Source organism: Durio zibethinus, chromosome 23 (genome assembly GCF_047325235.1).
Source record: "Durio zibethinus cultivar Kanyao isolate XHJ-2024 chromosome 23, ASM4732523v1, whole genome shotgun sequence".
Taxonomy (NCBI): domain Eukaryota; kingdom Viridiplantae; phylum Streptophyta; class Magnoliopsida; order Malvales; family Malvaceae; genus Durio; species Durio zibethinus.
The window spans coordinates 7,141,165-7,155,767 of record NC_143184.1 but is presented as its reverse complement, the minus strand read 5'-3'; the positions used below and the strand labels follow the sequence as shown (position 1 = coordinate 7,155,767).

Below are 14,603 nucleotides of genomic sequence, written 5' to 3'. Positions count from 1 at the left end.
TTCAATGATTGAATAAAAACAGATTTCCTCGCAACATGTAATCCAAGGGTTCTAAGCCTCTCGGTTCAAAAATTGCCCCTCAGATTCGAACCTAGAGTCAAGCGGATACACTTGAACTGCAAAACATCCCGCCCTCCGCCTCTCCCAAGTCTCAACTCTCCTCATTTTTCTTCTCTGATCAGTTCATGGCAAATTCGTGCTTCTATTACTTCACTTTCCTTTCTAGTTATCTCCTATCTCTAAACGTTCTTTTTTTTTTTTTCCTGGCATGTTCTCAGAAAAAGCATCGTCAAACTCCCCTGCAGATATCCTGCCTTTTAACTCTGCTTCCACTCTCTACTCTGTTTCTATTCTTTCCTCTTACAACCAAACAACCCCCGTAGTAGTAACCCAAGAAGATACAGTTCATCGTACTACATCTTAATCAACCAACCGAACTGGAAAACGGACCAAACCCTCAAATCCTTAGTTTCCCACATGAACCCCAACGTTGCTGCCCAGGTTATCCTCCTTCAAAACGACAAAGTCTCACTCGCTTTCCAATTTTTTCAATGGGTTTGTCAACACTCCACTCATTGCTATGATATAACTAGTAGAATCCACCTCTTCTACTTGCTTATATCCTCCAATTCATTTTGAATTGCTCATTAGGCTATATAATTGAACTAACCAAAAATTGTAGTAACAATAAAAGCGACCTTTTGAAGCACATGGAAGCGCTTGATGAGATGAGGGAAGACTGGTTTTCGCTTAAATTACCCCTGTTATAGCATTCTTTTGATGTCTTTTGCTAAGTATGGGGTCTTTAGCATTTTTTATTTATAAAAGAATGGTAGCTGTAGCTGAAGGGTTTGCTCTTGATGCTATTGATTATGGAACGATAATCAATGCTTTATCCAAAATTGGCTTTGTATGTCAAGCTTAAATGTTCATGTGCCAAGCTTTGAAGCTTGGGTTTGAATTGGGTACTCATATATATACTTCTATAGTGTTGCATTATTGTTGACAAAATGATCTCTGGCAACCCTTCCGGATGCTTGATGTAATGTCCAAATCAGATGGTTGTGGAGCGAATTCCGTTACTTACTCGATTTTAATACATGGTTTACGTGAGATTGGGAGAGTTGAAGAAGCATTTGCTTTGAAAGAAGGGATGAAGGAGAAGGGTTGCCAGCCGAATACTCAGACTTACACTGTATTAGTAAAGGCTTTGTGTGATGATGGATTGATTGGTAAGGCTTTGGGTTTGGTTGGTGACATGGTTGCAAAAGGATGTAAGCCTAATGTTTATACTTATACTGTTTTGATTGATGGGCTATGCAGGGAAAGGAAGATTGAGGAGGCTAATGGGATGTTTAGGCAGATGGTAAAAGGGGGTGTTTATCCGGGGATTGTAACGTATAATGCACTGATTAATGGATATGGTAAGGGAAGATCGGTTCTGTTTTTGAGCTTCTCAGTGTGATGGAGAAACGAAGTTGCAAGCCTAATATCCGTACCCATAATGAGCTTATTAAAGGGTTGTGTATAGTTAACAAACCTTATCAAGGAATGCTCCTTTTGTGAAGGGTTGTCAATAATGGATTATTGCCTAACAGCGTAACTTATAATATTCTGATTGATGGGTTCTGGCCCTGCAGAGAAGGCCATTTTAACATGGCTTCCAAGATATTTGAATTGATTAACTCATTTGGGGTTTATCCTGATGTTTATAGTTTCACTTCTATGATGGATTGGCTGTGCAAACAAGGGAGACTTAAGCTCGCAAATGGGCTGTTGGGTAAGATGATAAAGATGGGAATAGAGCCTGATGAAGTAACATTTACCGCGCTTGTGGATGTGTTTTGCAAGATTGGTAATAGTGGAGATGCATCAAATCTTTTCAAGATGATGATTGCAAATGGTTGGGAAGACTTGTCATGCAATTCTTCATGTTCTGAGCAAAGAATGCAAGTTGATAGAGGAGTTAGAAAGATCGCAAAGCATGGTTTAGTTCCTCCTGTTGTGACTTACACAATATTAGTAGGTGCGCCTTTTCAAGCAGGCAAGGTTGACCATTCCTTGAACATGATGGAGCTAATGAAACAAGTTGGCTGCCCTCCAGATGTGTACATATACAATATCGTGGTTAATGGTTTGTGTCAAATTGGAAGAGTTGAGGATGCAGAGAGAATCCTGCATAGCATGTTTGTTTTAGTTGTACCTCCAAATCATGTTACATGCACTATATTGGTCAAAGCACATGTTTATGCTGGCAGGTTAGATCGCGCCGTTGATATTATGTCTATTATTGTTAAAAACGGATGTCAACCCAACAGTCGGATATATTCTGCTCTACTAGCAGGATTTGTTTCATCAAACAAGGCCATTAAAGCAGGAAGCTCCAGTTTTATCAGTCCCCTAGATTTTAGCTCACCACTTACTGCAGAAAATTATGATGATTGTGTTTCCTGTAATGTTCTGAAGGAAATGGATCTTGAGCATGCATTTAAGTTCCGGCTTGAAATTGAAAAATTCAGCGGGTCTGCTTTGAAATTTGACAATTTTCTAATTATGAGTTTATGCGAAGTGGGAAAAATTTTAGATGCTGAACATCTTACCAAAGATACAGTGAAACATGGTTTATTTCCTGACCAGGCATGTTTTTCTGTCATTGACTGTTATTTGAGGAACAGCAACTGCAATGAGTGCCTCGAGTTCTTGGATCTCATTCTCATTCATTGTTTCCTTCCATCTTTTGCATCTTATTGTTCAGTGATCCACTGTATGCGTACCAAAGGAAAGATCAAAGAAGCTCAAAGACTGCTTTCTGACCTCATTAAATACAATAATATTGGGGAGACAAATGCATTGTTACCTCATATTGAGTTCCTAGCAAACAGTGATGAAACTGAAAAATGCATAGAGCTTCTAAAACTGATGACGGGGAGTGGCCAGTCATCTAGTTTATGCTCCATTTCCTTGTCCCTTGAAATCATTGCTTATCTCTGAATTCAGGATCTCCCAAACTTGCTAGAGGAGGAATATATTTAGTATGGACAGATTGTCACTAACTCACCATAAGAACCAGATGCACAGCAGGAATACCAGGTGAAATCTAGTTCATACTCGTGCAATTTTTTCTTTCAGAGATCTGTTCAAATGAAAGCCCTGTGTAGATGAGTAGGACTTAGTAAATGGGATCTAAAATGTAAAGCAATATAATACATTTCGTTCGAGTTTAGTTGTTCTTTTTCGTGGACGATCTATAAATTCAATACAAGTCTTCTTTAAAGCCTACCATTTGCTCTAACCTTGGAATGGAATGGGAAAATCTACCTTGTCCTAAACTTTTTTATACAAAAAATAAATTTCAGTCTTAAAGATTTAAAGCCTCATTTTTGACAGACAACATGGATAAAATGTTGGTTTATATCTATCCAGATCTTGGACTCCTCTTAACTCTATTAATGTGCATGATATCAGGAGGTACTTCAGTAATTTGAAGGATTTTAATTCTCTTTCCCATTGAAATGTTCTGAATACAATTTACATTTTCTCAAGTTGAATTTTAAACGACCTTGATGAGAGAATCTCCCTTAGCCATCAACGTGTCAGCTGTTAACCACCAAAGAATGAATGCCCGATGCTACAACGCAAAGTAGTCAAATCCCCGTTAAGGAACCGATCCTAAATTTAGACCCGAGTGAAGCGATAGTCTGGGCCGGATCCGAACTGTGTCAAATCACACGTCAAACCAGCACTTAAAATTTCCCACGGACAACAACACCCATACGCTTATCCCTTACTGACGCTTAAGTCCCGCACTAGTTGCGCTCATTTGAGTCACCGTCCACGTCACTCCTCATCAATCCATTCGGGGCAATATCGTCAAAAAAATTACAATTCTGTAATATATTAGGTTCTTGAGGGACAATCTAGTAATTACATAAATAAATAATATTATATTACCTCCGGGACCACCTCCCTTCCCCACCACAACCAAGCATTGTTCTTCGTTTCAACTTTCAATTTTTTTTAAAAACAATAAATTAAAAAAAGAAAAAACTATAATTATCTTTTTTTAAAATAAAAAAGTTTAATTATTATTATTATTATTTTATTTTTCTTTGGTTTCTTCTCCTCCGCTTCTTCTGCAGAATTCTCTCTCTTGGCTTCACCCGTAAATCTAAATTTCCCTTTCTCTTTCTATAACTGAAATTCTCTCTCTGAAAGTCTTCCCGTTTTCTTGTTTTAAACGGCATCGTTTCACATTGGCGGTCTGTTTCTATTTCTTGGTATCTTAGATAGTTTTTACGCTTTGGTTGTCTGAGGTGAGTTTAACTTTCTCTCTCTTTCTCCCTATCTGTCTTCTTTTTTTTCTTTTTTAATTATGAATTGTCAATCGTTGTTTCTTTTGACGAATCAATCGTTGTTTCGATATATGTTTTTTCTGAGCTTTGTTTTTCTTTCACATTGGAATGCAGTTGGATTTTTCGTCTTAGTTCCTGTTTGTTTTCCTAGAAAACGGTGAGGTAAAAAATTTCTGAACGTTCTCGATGTTTTTCTTTAATTTTGCGCTTTTTAATAATCAAAGTGGTAAAAGACAAGGAGACTGATTCAAATTAGGCCACGGTATATGTGGTTGAATTAGGCATAGCTGAGTGCTGGTGTTCATGGGCTACTAAATTCGTAACGGTAGATATGTATCCATATTTTAATAAAAAAATAGGTGTCTTTTTCTAGGTGAGGAAATTGAAATTATTGTTGAATATATGGTTTAATTTTTTTGCTAAGCATAGATAGCTGTTTGCATCCCTGATGCAAAATTTTTTTGTAACTTTTCAATTACAAAGTAGGAAAAAGTTTGCCACCGCCCTCGCCTTTTGATGATTTATTTTATTATTTTGGATTCTAATTGATTTGGTTCATCTGCTTCGAGTTTAGAAAATCGAGGACTTCACTCAGCAAGATAGCAGTTTTCTTTTTTTATCTTTTTTTTTTCCCGTGTCTCATGATTATATTAGGTGTGATTTTTATTTTTATTTTTATTTTTACTGCTAAGCTGTTAAAAATCAATTTATTAATGACTTTACATGTACGAGATCTGGTTGAATTTACTGATGTATTTCTTGTTAAACTCTCCTTGTTTGGAAATGTGGAGACTTGATTTGTTAAACACTTTGTTTGATTAATGAGTAAAACAGGATAATGAGGGAAAGTCTGATGTTGCCTTGTGATTTTGACCGCATAAAAATTGATCCATGGCTCTCAGTCCACATTTCTTTCTATGTCTAAACCACCGTGTTGCAATCTCTTGGACAAAATTTTGTTTTATATTTTTGGTATACAAGCCTTATAAGACAGAGTCTACTTATTGCTGTCATCTGATATAGTAATATGTTGGTCAGTTTTCTTTCTTTAGATTATGATTTATGACAACAATTTTGTTGTTGGAGTTATGTTTGATTTTTAATGATTGTTTACAGCCCAGCCCTGGTTTTTGATAAATGGGGGCATCATTTAAGCTGAGTGTAAAGAAAATGGATCGGTCCATGAAATTCAACTCTTGTACAGGATTTCTATTGGAGGTCTTGTAGACTTGTTGGTTTTAGATGATACGAGCTCGTTGCAGCTTGTAGAAGCTGCATTTGAGAATGTTGATAATTTTCTGGCTGATATTCAATCATTCTTACAATGAGAAGTCTGTTCCTGTCAACATCATACATTTCATGCTACAGTTTAGCACTAAACCACATACACAAGTTAGTGATCAAGCCTATTTGGATACAATAGACACCTCTATTTGGAGGTTGTTAGAAGTACATTGACAAATCGTTGATTGTCATCTGTTACAACTGTAATAATGGAAAGGTTAGTTTCTTGTCGCTGCTCTTAATATTATTAAGTTTATCAAGTTTTCATTTGAAGTCTTGTGTGTCTTTGGCACTATATCTTGCTACTTTGCCTTTTTTCACTTAGGTATAAAATTTTGGAGGAGCTTGGAGATGGTACCTGTGGTAGTGTGTTCAAAGCCTTCAATACAGAAACATTTGAGATTGTAAGGAACTTCATTAGTTGCTTTTTTACCTTTCAGTTTACATAACTCTATAATTTTCATTTTGTTTGCCATTAAGATATATTCTTGTGCCTATCTTGTACCTCACCTATCATTGAAGTCTTTCAATGATTAATGTCATATTCTTTGCTTCACTTAGAAATTTTCTTATCCACATTAATTGCTTGTAATTGTGACAAGCAGGATATTTGTACATTGGTCTCATGTGATGATTGGAATTACCTCAATGCCTTGAAGATAGCAAATGATGAAAACAGAATCGATTTTGAAATCACTTTGTGAATTTGTATCATTAGGTGTACTCTGCATTTCTATTTGGTCAATCCTTCATCTACCAGCTATTAAATTTTAGTGGTTACTTTAAAATTTATATCTGATTTCCCATTTTCCTTATGATATTTGAACCTCAGTTGATGATCCTCTGTCTCTATGCACCTGGCTGTTAAGCCTCCCACCTCCACCCTGTTCCTCGTAGGAGGGGGTTGGCAAGCATTTTGAGCTGTCTATTGCAAGAAAAGTTAAAATGAGATTTAAAGCTCTAAATCCTAATGGGCATGCAATGTATGAGATGAAACTCTGTGTTTGAACTTTGACTTTACAGCACTAGAAAATTGGGTTGGTTTGATATATACATGGCATGAGATATTAGAGCATATATACACATAAGGGTAGTCCTTCAAGTAGAAACTTAAGAGCATATATATTTATATATAGAAGCAAGATTAGAAAAACTTAGGAGCTGACTAGAAAGGTCGGTGCACAAAAATCGATGCATTTGATTCTCTTTGGAAAATGATGTCTGGTGTTGTTTCACCTTAATGAGGGTTCATAAACTGTGACAATGGTCATTTGGAAGACCTTGGATTAGAAAACTCAACTCATTCTATTGTGGGTGCTTGTCTTGAAATGTTTTTTTTACCTGTTTATACTCCTTTTTAAGTTTCACCAAGATTATAGTGAATTTACTAAATGTGAAACTTCCTTGATTGGTTATTTCTTTTTATAAATGTTTTCAATCTAGGTTGCTGTAAAGAAAATGAAAAGGAAGTTCTACTTTTGGGAAGAGTGCATGAATCTAGGAGAAGTTAAGGTATGCTGTAATATTTCTTTAAATGTTAGAGTCCTCTGCTTTTTACCTAAGCCTTAATCAGGAGAGCATTCCCCATTTATTGTATATCATTCATCCATTCACACAGTTTCTTGATGGTATGAGTAATTTATTCTCTGCAGGCCCTTCGTAAACTAAATCATCCTAATATTGTAAAGTTAAAGGAGGTTGTCAGGGAAAACAATGAACTATTCTTCATTTTTGAGTACATGGTAAGGGCGCTTTTCCGACTTCACATTATCATTCAGTGAAAGCATGAGATTTTAAAATTTTATCTTCCACTTAACTATTGTATCTTCCCTCTGTGAGATTATAATATTATGTTCTTTTATTCCTATCATTTTTTGTCAATACAAAGCTTGGGAATATGACTATGATTTGACTGGAGCTAGGGAATATGACTATGATTATAATATTACTAATTTCCTTAATTACAAATGCCAGTTTGTAATAATTTCCTAATCTTGTGCTATGATACTAGGGATCTATTCAATTGATTACAATGTTTAATCTTGTTTAAATTTTGAAAGGTGAGCCTTACTTTCACCAAAACTATGTATTGTTGACTTTGGAAGCATTCTATAATTGATTTTAGTGAAAGAGTTGTGCAGATACCTGCATTGCCCCCCCTCCCAAAAAAACGTGCATACACACAGGGACAAAAAACCCTCCAATTTTGATATCTCTGTTCAACAAAGTATTATGGTTTCTTTCAACAATAAATGTTTCAGCTTGCTGCATTTGTCTGCTGATTTTCTCACTATTAGTTGTGTACTTCTGTGTAATTCATTGTAAACTGGCTTATTTTATCTTCAATTGAAGTAATCATTGGTGTGATATATGACTTACTGTAAGCTAGCATGAAGTTGAATGAAACCCTTTCCAATCATTTGGTAAGAGCTTGAATTTAACTTATTTCTAGGAACATAATCTTTACCAAATCATGAGAGAGCGACAAAGACCTTTTTCTGAAGGGGAGATACGCAGCTTCATGTCTCAGATGCTGCAAGGACTTGCTCACATGCATAGACATGGATATTTTCATCGAGATTTGAAACCTGGTAAATGTTCTTTTCATGTTTGTGCGTTATGTAAGTCATTTTTGCACATTGAATGGTGGATATCTTTAGTAATATATTTGCTTTTTTCAGAGAACTTGCTGGTGACGAAGGATGTTCTAAAAATTGCTGATTTTGGACTGGCGAGAGAAGTATCATCAATGCCTCCTTATACAGAATATGTTTCTACACGGTGGTGAGTAATCATGCAGTGGCATTATCTCATATACTTTGCATTTATGTTTGTTTATGTTCACACAATGTGGGTGCAACCTCACTGATTACTTCATAATTCTATCCTGTTCATATAGGATTAGTTTTCTCATCTGATGATTTGGGTTAATCATGTCAGGTACCGTGCTCCAGAAGTCTTGTTGCAGTCTTCCTCTTACACTCCTGCAATTGGTATGCAGATATGACTTGATCTAAGTCTCTCTCTCTCTCTCTCTCTCTCTCTCTCTCTCTCTCTGTATACATATGTACATCTTCTTCTAGTAGCTTTTATGGTGTTGTGGGACCAATCCAGAACTCCACTTTATCAGATAACATATTTACTATTTCAACTTGATTTATTGAGCTTTTCTTTCTTTCCATTAAATCTGTTACTTTGAGATTTATCTATATCATGTCTTGTTTTGCTTGAATGATGTCTGATAGTGGAAACATTTACAGATATGTGGGCTGTTGGTGCGATATTAGCAGAGCTTTTCACTTCATATCCTATTTTCCCTGGTGAAAGGTGATTTCTTATTCCAAGTTTTTCTCTTTTTAATCTTGGTGGAAAACACTGTAAAATTAAGGCATTCCTTTTGTGCTTAAAAAATATATCTTTTCTCACAGCCTAAATGTGCACAAGCAATGCAATACTTTTATGTCAAACATATGTTCTCTAACCATGGTTCCCCAATGTGTATTATACTATATAGTATATCCTAACTTCAACATGTTCTTGAAATTTGCATTCTAGTTTTGGTTGATAAATTTTTCTATAATATATGGTTGGCATGTCCTGTGACACTTGACTTTGGTAATTCTGTTGGATTTAGGGTCATGATTGCTAATGTTGATAATTTGAATGGCCTAAAGTTTCTGGTTTAATTGATTGTATGTAATCGATAACCTAACCATGTATGCCAAGCAAAATTAACACAGCGTGGTTGATCTTTGTTTGTGCTAATGTTGTTTCTGTTCTACTTTATATTCATTTGTCCTTTAGGCACTTTTAACCTGAACCAAATTGATCCTATTCCTACCTACATATTTTAGATCTAGTACCTTTTTGCTTATGGACAAAATATGGTACATAAATTTTCTCATATTGTCCTCAGTCCATGCCTCTTTTTCTGTTTTCTAGATACTGGTATGTGTATGTAGATGAACTTGCGTGCATGCATGGGTGGGGATGCATAAATATAGATACCGAGGAATGTATATTTGTTACTCTTCTGTGAAATAATCTCGGTGCTTTGATCCTAAGAATTGAGGATACTGTTCTATGTATGTATATGAATGTTCACGGATGCATCCATGGGAGGGGATGCATAACCATAGATATTGAGGAAGTTATATTTCTGCCTAATAATCTTGCAAGTGCTGTGATCCGAAGAACAATTCTTTACTTGCCATGCAAGTTTCTTAATTACATGCCTTTATCCACTATTTTTATTCTTGTTTGCTATCGGTTCAGAATACATAACTTTGTAGGTGATGCATGTGCATTTTTGTTATTTATCTTTTACCACTGAAGTAAAACAAAAATATATCAGAACTTGTAAGCATTTTTTCTTACAGTAATACTTTCACCTCTTGCCAGTGAAATAGATCAACTGTACAAGATATGCTGCGTTCTGGGTGCACCAGATTGGACTTCTTTACCTGAAGCAACCAACATCTCTCGTCTAATCAATATTAGTTATTCAGAGGTATATTTTTTTTTCTATTTATTAGTTATCTATTGGCTGCTATGTTTAGATGTTTGCTTTTATTTTATTTAATTTTAATTTATCATTGTTACTTTTGGGCAGATTTTACCTACCAACATATCAGATATCATTCCCAATGCCAGCTCAGAGGCTGTTGATTTAGTCATGGTGTGTACTGTGGTTGACTAGTATTTAGCAAAGTGACATTTGCTATTCTATAATATCTTACAACCTCTGCTTTGACATTCTGTAGCAACTTTGCTCATGGGACCCATTAAGGAGGCCAACGGCAGATCAGGCATTGCAGCATCCTTTTTTTAATGTAATAAATGTGTTCTGGAGCTATTCTCCGATTTTTATTTGTATTGGATCAATTTTACTAAAAAGTCTTGGGCAGGTGCATGCATGTGTTCCTCATCCACTACTGTACGATCCGCTTGAGTTGAGGCTAAACAACATGGGTGAGAGTTTTGAAGTTCACTTCTAGTTCCCATGCAAGACTGATCGATAACATTTTCTCTGCTCTTTTTTTCTGGTTCATCTATTAATGTTTTCTTGTACTATTCTGCAGGGATGGAGCCAAATCTTGAGTTGAATCTATGGGATTTCGACACTGAACCTGATGATTGCTTTTTGGGCTTGACACTTGCTGTAAAACCAAGTGTTTCAAACTTAGGTAATATTTTTGTACCTCCTGTGTTTATAGTTTAGTGGCCTGGTGGCTTTTGTTAGCTAGTGATGCCTCTTAAATTTTAGTCACCGAACTGCATAAATACATGTGGCATGGGAAGGCATCTTTTTTCATCCTCTTCTGGGTGATTGTGGAGGAATAGTGGAGTGGTGTCTTAGATCTTAGGATTTGGTGCCTACCTCAAGTAGCCGGCTAGGCAGAGTTTTAGACATTCATGGAGAGATGGAAGTGGATGAACCTAGAAACAATGTCTACTTTTATCCACATAGCGAGGGATATTCTTCATGCTATGTAGTTCCCATCTTGACCAGCTGAATATGCTTTTCAGTGTTATGTTTTAAAACTATGTCGGCACTAATTCAGAATGTATATCTGCTTTTAAGCATCTTCAATAAAAACATAATTGTTCAGGAAGTCCATTTGCATTATTTTATGGATAATGATTTCCATTTATTGGAACATTTCTTTTGTATCATCTTTCTTTGGATTCTATTTCCGCTATGTCTAAGGATTTGCTTATGCTTTTGTTTTTTTTTTTTAAATAAGAATATGACATTTATATCCTGCAGAGGTGGTCCATAATGCCTCTCAAGGTACGGAAGAGGTGAGTTTTGCAGTGCTAGACTCAGCAAAGTTGCTTGTTGCTATTATAGATCTTTGATGTGGATCGGTTTTTACCATTACTGAAATATGGCTTAACTGCTGAACTTCATGATTCAGGATATACTGTTTTGTCCTAGGCTAAAAGATCATCCGGAGCAATCAGGTAATTCATATGATCCTCAAATATCCTCTTCAGAAACAGAGACTAAGAGAAATGGGAATTGGCAATAGTGATGCATAAAGCAATTTCATATGAGAAATAGATCTTTGTTCTGAGCGTTAATCTGGATACCATGCTTTTAGGGGTGAAAAATCGGTTAGTTCAGTCTTTGAAAATTCAAAATCCGACTTAACCGACCTCACCTAAAGTTCATAACCGACAATAACTGAAACCGACTTAGGTCGGTTGGTTCAGTTGGTTAAATTAAGTTTTGCATTTTTAAAAGCCAAAATATTTAATAGGCAAAAGCCAAGGCAAAACAGTTGGCTGCCGGTCATAACTCACATCTCAAATCAGTAGCATAACAGGAAGTCTCTAATTTTTTCATTTTTCTGATAAAAGTTAAATCTAGCATCCATTCCAAGATTGAATTTCCAACTGCATCCTGTTGTTTTCCATTCGAGCTAATGCCTATGATATACGGCAATACCGTAATAATAAACATAATGAATTACAAATTTTAAGTGTTTAAACAAGGTAGAAAGCCAATTTTCACGAGGCGGCTTTTGTTGATCACGAAGAAAGTGAGCATATACCTTTTGTCTTTTTAAAAGGATTAGGCATGCAAATCATCCATGCTTTAATTTAACAAGCTCTAATAGCTAAATAAAATAATTTGATCAAGACTTTCATTCTGCTATGGTAATTGAATAATTAAATTAAAGTAAACTATATTTTGGTCAAAAACCTGCTGCTAGTGCTTCTGGTGGCTGGCTGTTGTGACACCGGTGGAGGAATACTTAAATTAAAGCAAAGAGGAGATCACGGTCACAGCCACAGGGCAGAGGAGTTTATGGCTTAGGCTCACATCTAGAAGGCAGCGTTGTTGTTGGGTCAGGCTCCCACCCAAAAAGGCTGAATTGTTGTTGGTGGATTGGCTGGCTACTGGACGCTGGTGGTGATCCAGTGGAGATGAGGAGAGAACAAATATAAAGGGGAAGCGGAAGATAAGTGATTGGTATGGCAAGTGGATGAAAGGGCAGCAGGCAGAGAAGCAAGAGTCGTATAGGCAGTCGGCAGAGATGTGTGATGGGAGAAAAAATGTCAAACAAACAAAAAATAATAATTTATATTTCATATATATTTATAAAAAATCAATTATATTAGTAATCAGTTAAATCGGTCAATTTGGTTCCTAATTTTGGTAACTGTAAACCCACTGAATTAGTCGAAAAACCCAATCTCCCTTGTTTTTTTCTAAACCAATTAGGTCAAATCAAATTAACCAAATTCAGTAGGTTTAGGCCGGTTAACACCACCAGCTTCTTGTACTTTTGAGAAGTAACAATGTTCACCGGTTGTTTCATTTGTTTTTCTTCTTTGTTTAGACTGTAGTGTTTGCATCTAATGGGCTGTGGCCTGTGGGTTCCTTTCACTCCAGTTTTTTGGTCATTGCTTACTCCTGGTCAAAATGGAATTCACCCTCCAGTTGAATCCACCTTGTCTTTCCCATTCAGGTGAGTTAATGCATTTAGCCTCGCTCATGTTAGAATTTGTTTATGTGGTGACTCTAGCAGGAAGGCATATGTGTATTGATACTTTTAACTGGACAATTGTCATGGTCCCTGGAGTTTGGCTGTTAGAAAATTTTCCTTTATGTTTGAATTAGTTGTTCGGCACTAATTCTCACTAATATAGGAATCTCTTTGATCTTTTCTAGCAGTTTATACTTAAATCACTGCTGCAAGACGAATGGTTTAGCTTTCCATTTAAATTAACCATATATGAAAAGTAGTTTTTCTTGTGCCCGCATTCTGCACTGATATTATGGTACATTGTTTATGGCTGGCTTGATTGCCTGCATATAGATTAAAAGAACACAAGTTCTCATTTACATATTTTTCTCCCCTTTTATGCATTACTTTCATCGCTAGACCTATGAATGACATGACATCTGATATTCCCCCATCTTTTGGAGGGAAATTTTCCATGGCAGTTCGATTCAGCATCCACCAATTGGAGTTCCACAATCTGCTGGGTTTGCAATGGCATCATTGCAGCCTAACCTCTTAGAACGTCAGTTGTTGGCTGTGTCCTCCCCCTTCCAGCAAGGTCATTACCTTTGACTGAGTTGATTGGATAATCTAATAAGGGGCTGTACAGAATTTGTAATTTATTATTCTTTTTTATTATTATTAAGTTCCGTTTAGTACTCTCATTTATGCAAAATAGGTGTCCTGAGAAAGTTCCCATGATAAAAGTTTTTCAGATCCCATCATTTCAAGTATAGGAAATTATACTCTTTACGGTCAAAGTTGGTGGAATATTCATCTTGGTTAATGTACATTTTCTTTCATACAAATATCTTTCCCTCTCACTGTATATGTATGTGTAAATTTACTTAACAAAGGGAAATTGTCTCTCATTCTCTAGCAGAGCAGTGATAATGAATTTTCATCATGTATTTCATATCATCAGACCTAAGAGAGGTTAAGAAATAAAATGGTTGATGTAAGCAAAGGAAGTAAGACATAAGCTAAGGGCATCTATATGGTTGATGTAAGCAAAAGTGCAAGTAAATGAATTATCGCTGCCATCAAATCTAGTTTTCAGAAAACTTGTCGGTAGCTGAAACCCCTTCCAGAAGCAGAAGCCGTATAGCCTTTCTTTTCTTTGGCCAAAAGTTTCTGTTCACTGTTTAGAGAGAGACATGAAATAGTTGTAACATTTAAGGCGCTGGGTCAGATTGTATGTGATTGGGAAAATGACATAAAGTGAAACATTAAATGCTATAGCCATGTTTTTGTTTGATTTTCCTACCTTGGATTCTGTTGTGACATCTATTCCTCAAAAATAACACCCAACAAAATCAAATTGAACAATTAAGACAAAAATCATTGTTTGTTAATGATTTGGATTATTTTAAAGTTTTAATTCAAGACATTTAAAATGGAATTTTAAACTTTGTAAGTTGTTTTCGAGAGAACTCCACTATGTTAAATA

General features: G+C 35.9%; 1 protein-coding gene and 1 pseudogene across 11 annotated transcripts; both read left to right on the top strand.

The window, feature by feature from the left end:
• Positions 1 to 339: 339 nt before the first annotated feature.
• Positions 340 to 5,855, top strand: LOC111314429 (uncharacterized; annotated as a pseudogene). Its single transcript, XR_016332847.1, has 3 exons — positions 340 to 4,313; positions 4,467 to 4,514; positions 5,469 to 5,855. The product of XR_016332847.1 is annotated as an uncharacterized LOC111314429 (transcript).
• On the top strand, positions 4,228 to 13,962 carry LOC111314430 (serine/threonine-protein kinase MHK-like). 10 transcript variants are annotated; one of them, XM_022915792.2, is made up of 18 exons: positions 4,228 to 4,313; positions 4,467 to 4,514; positions 5,962 to 6,040; positions 7,080 to 7,148; positions 7,289 to 7,378; positions 8,089 to 8,227; positions 8,318 to 8,420; positions 8,577 to 8,629; positions 8,897 to 8,963; positions 10,038 to 10,146; positions 10,249 to 10,314; positions 10,400 to 10,468; positions 10,544 to 10,607; positions 10,718 to 10,822; positions 11,407 to 11,441; positions 11,558 to 11,603; positions 13,042 to 13,117; positions 13,579 to 13,962. In XM_022915792.2, exons 4-18 carry the CDS (start codon positions 7,095 to 7,097, stop codon positions 13,724 to 13,726), a joined length of 1,224 nt encoding a protein of 407 aa, XP_022771527.1. In that variant the 5' UTR covers positions 4,228 to 4,313; positions 4,467 to 4,514; positions 5,962 to 6,040; positions 7,080 to 7,094; the 3' UTR covers positions 13,727 to 13,962. The 10 variants fall into 10 exon arrangements, 7 of the variants coding, with proteins under 7 accessions (XP_022771527.1, XP_022771523.1, XP_022771522.1 ...); XR_016332848.1 differs by lacking the exons at positions 4,228 to 4,313; positions 4,467 to 4,514 and adding an exon at positions 5,718 to 5,853 and having other exon boundaries at positions 12,989 to 13,117; positions 13,597 to 13,962; XR_002693188.2 differs by lacking the exons at positions 4,228 to 4,313; positions 4,467 to 4,514 and adding an exon at positions 5,718 to 5,853 and having other exon boundaries at positions 11,384 to 11,441; positions 13,597 to 13,658.
• Positions 13,963 to 14,603: the final 641 nt, after the last annotated feature.

Excerpts from the sequence above, each read along its gene's own strand:
- LOC111314430 (XM_022915787.2), top strand. Across the intron at positions 7,149-7,288 it reads TGAATCTAGGAGAAGTTAAG|GCCCTTCGTAAACTAAATCA; the intron begins GTATGCTGTAAT and ends TATTCTCTGCAG. Across the intron at positions 11,442-11,557 it reads CCTCTCAAGGTACGGAAGAG|GATATACTGTTTTGTCCTAG; the intron begins GTGAGTTTTGCA and ends TTCATGATTCAG.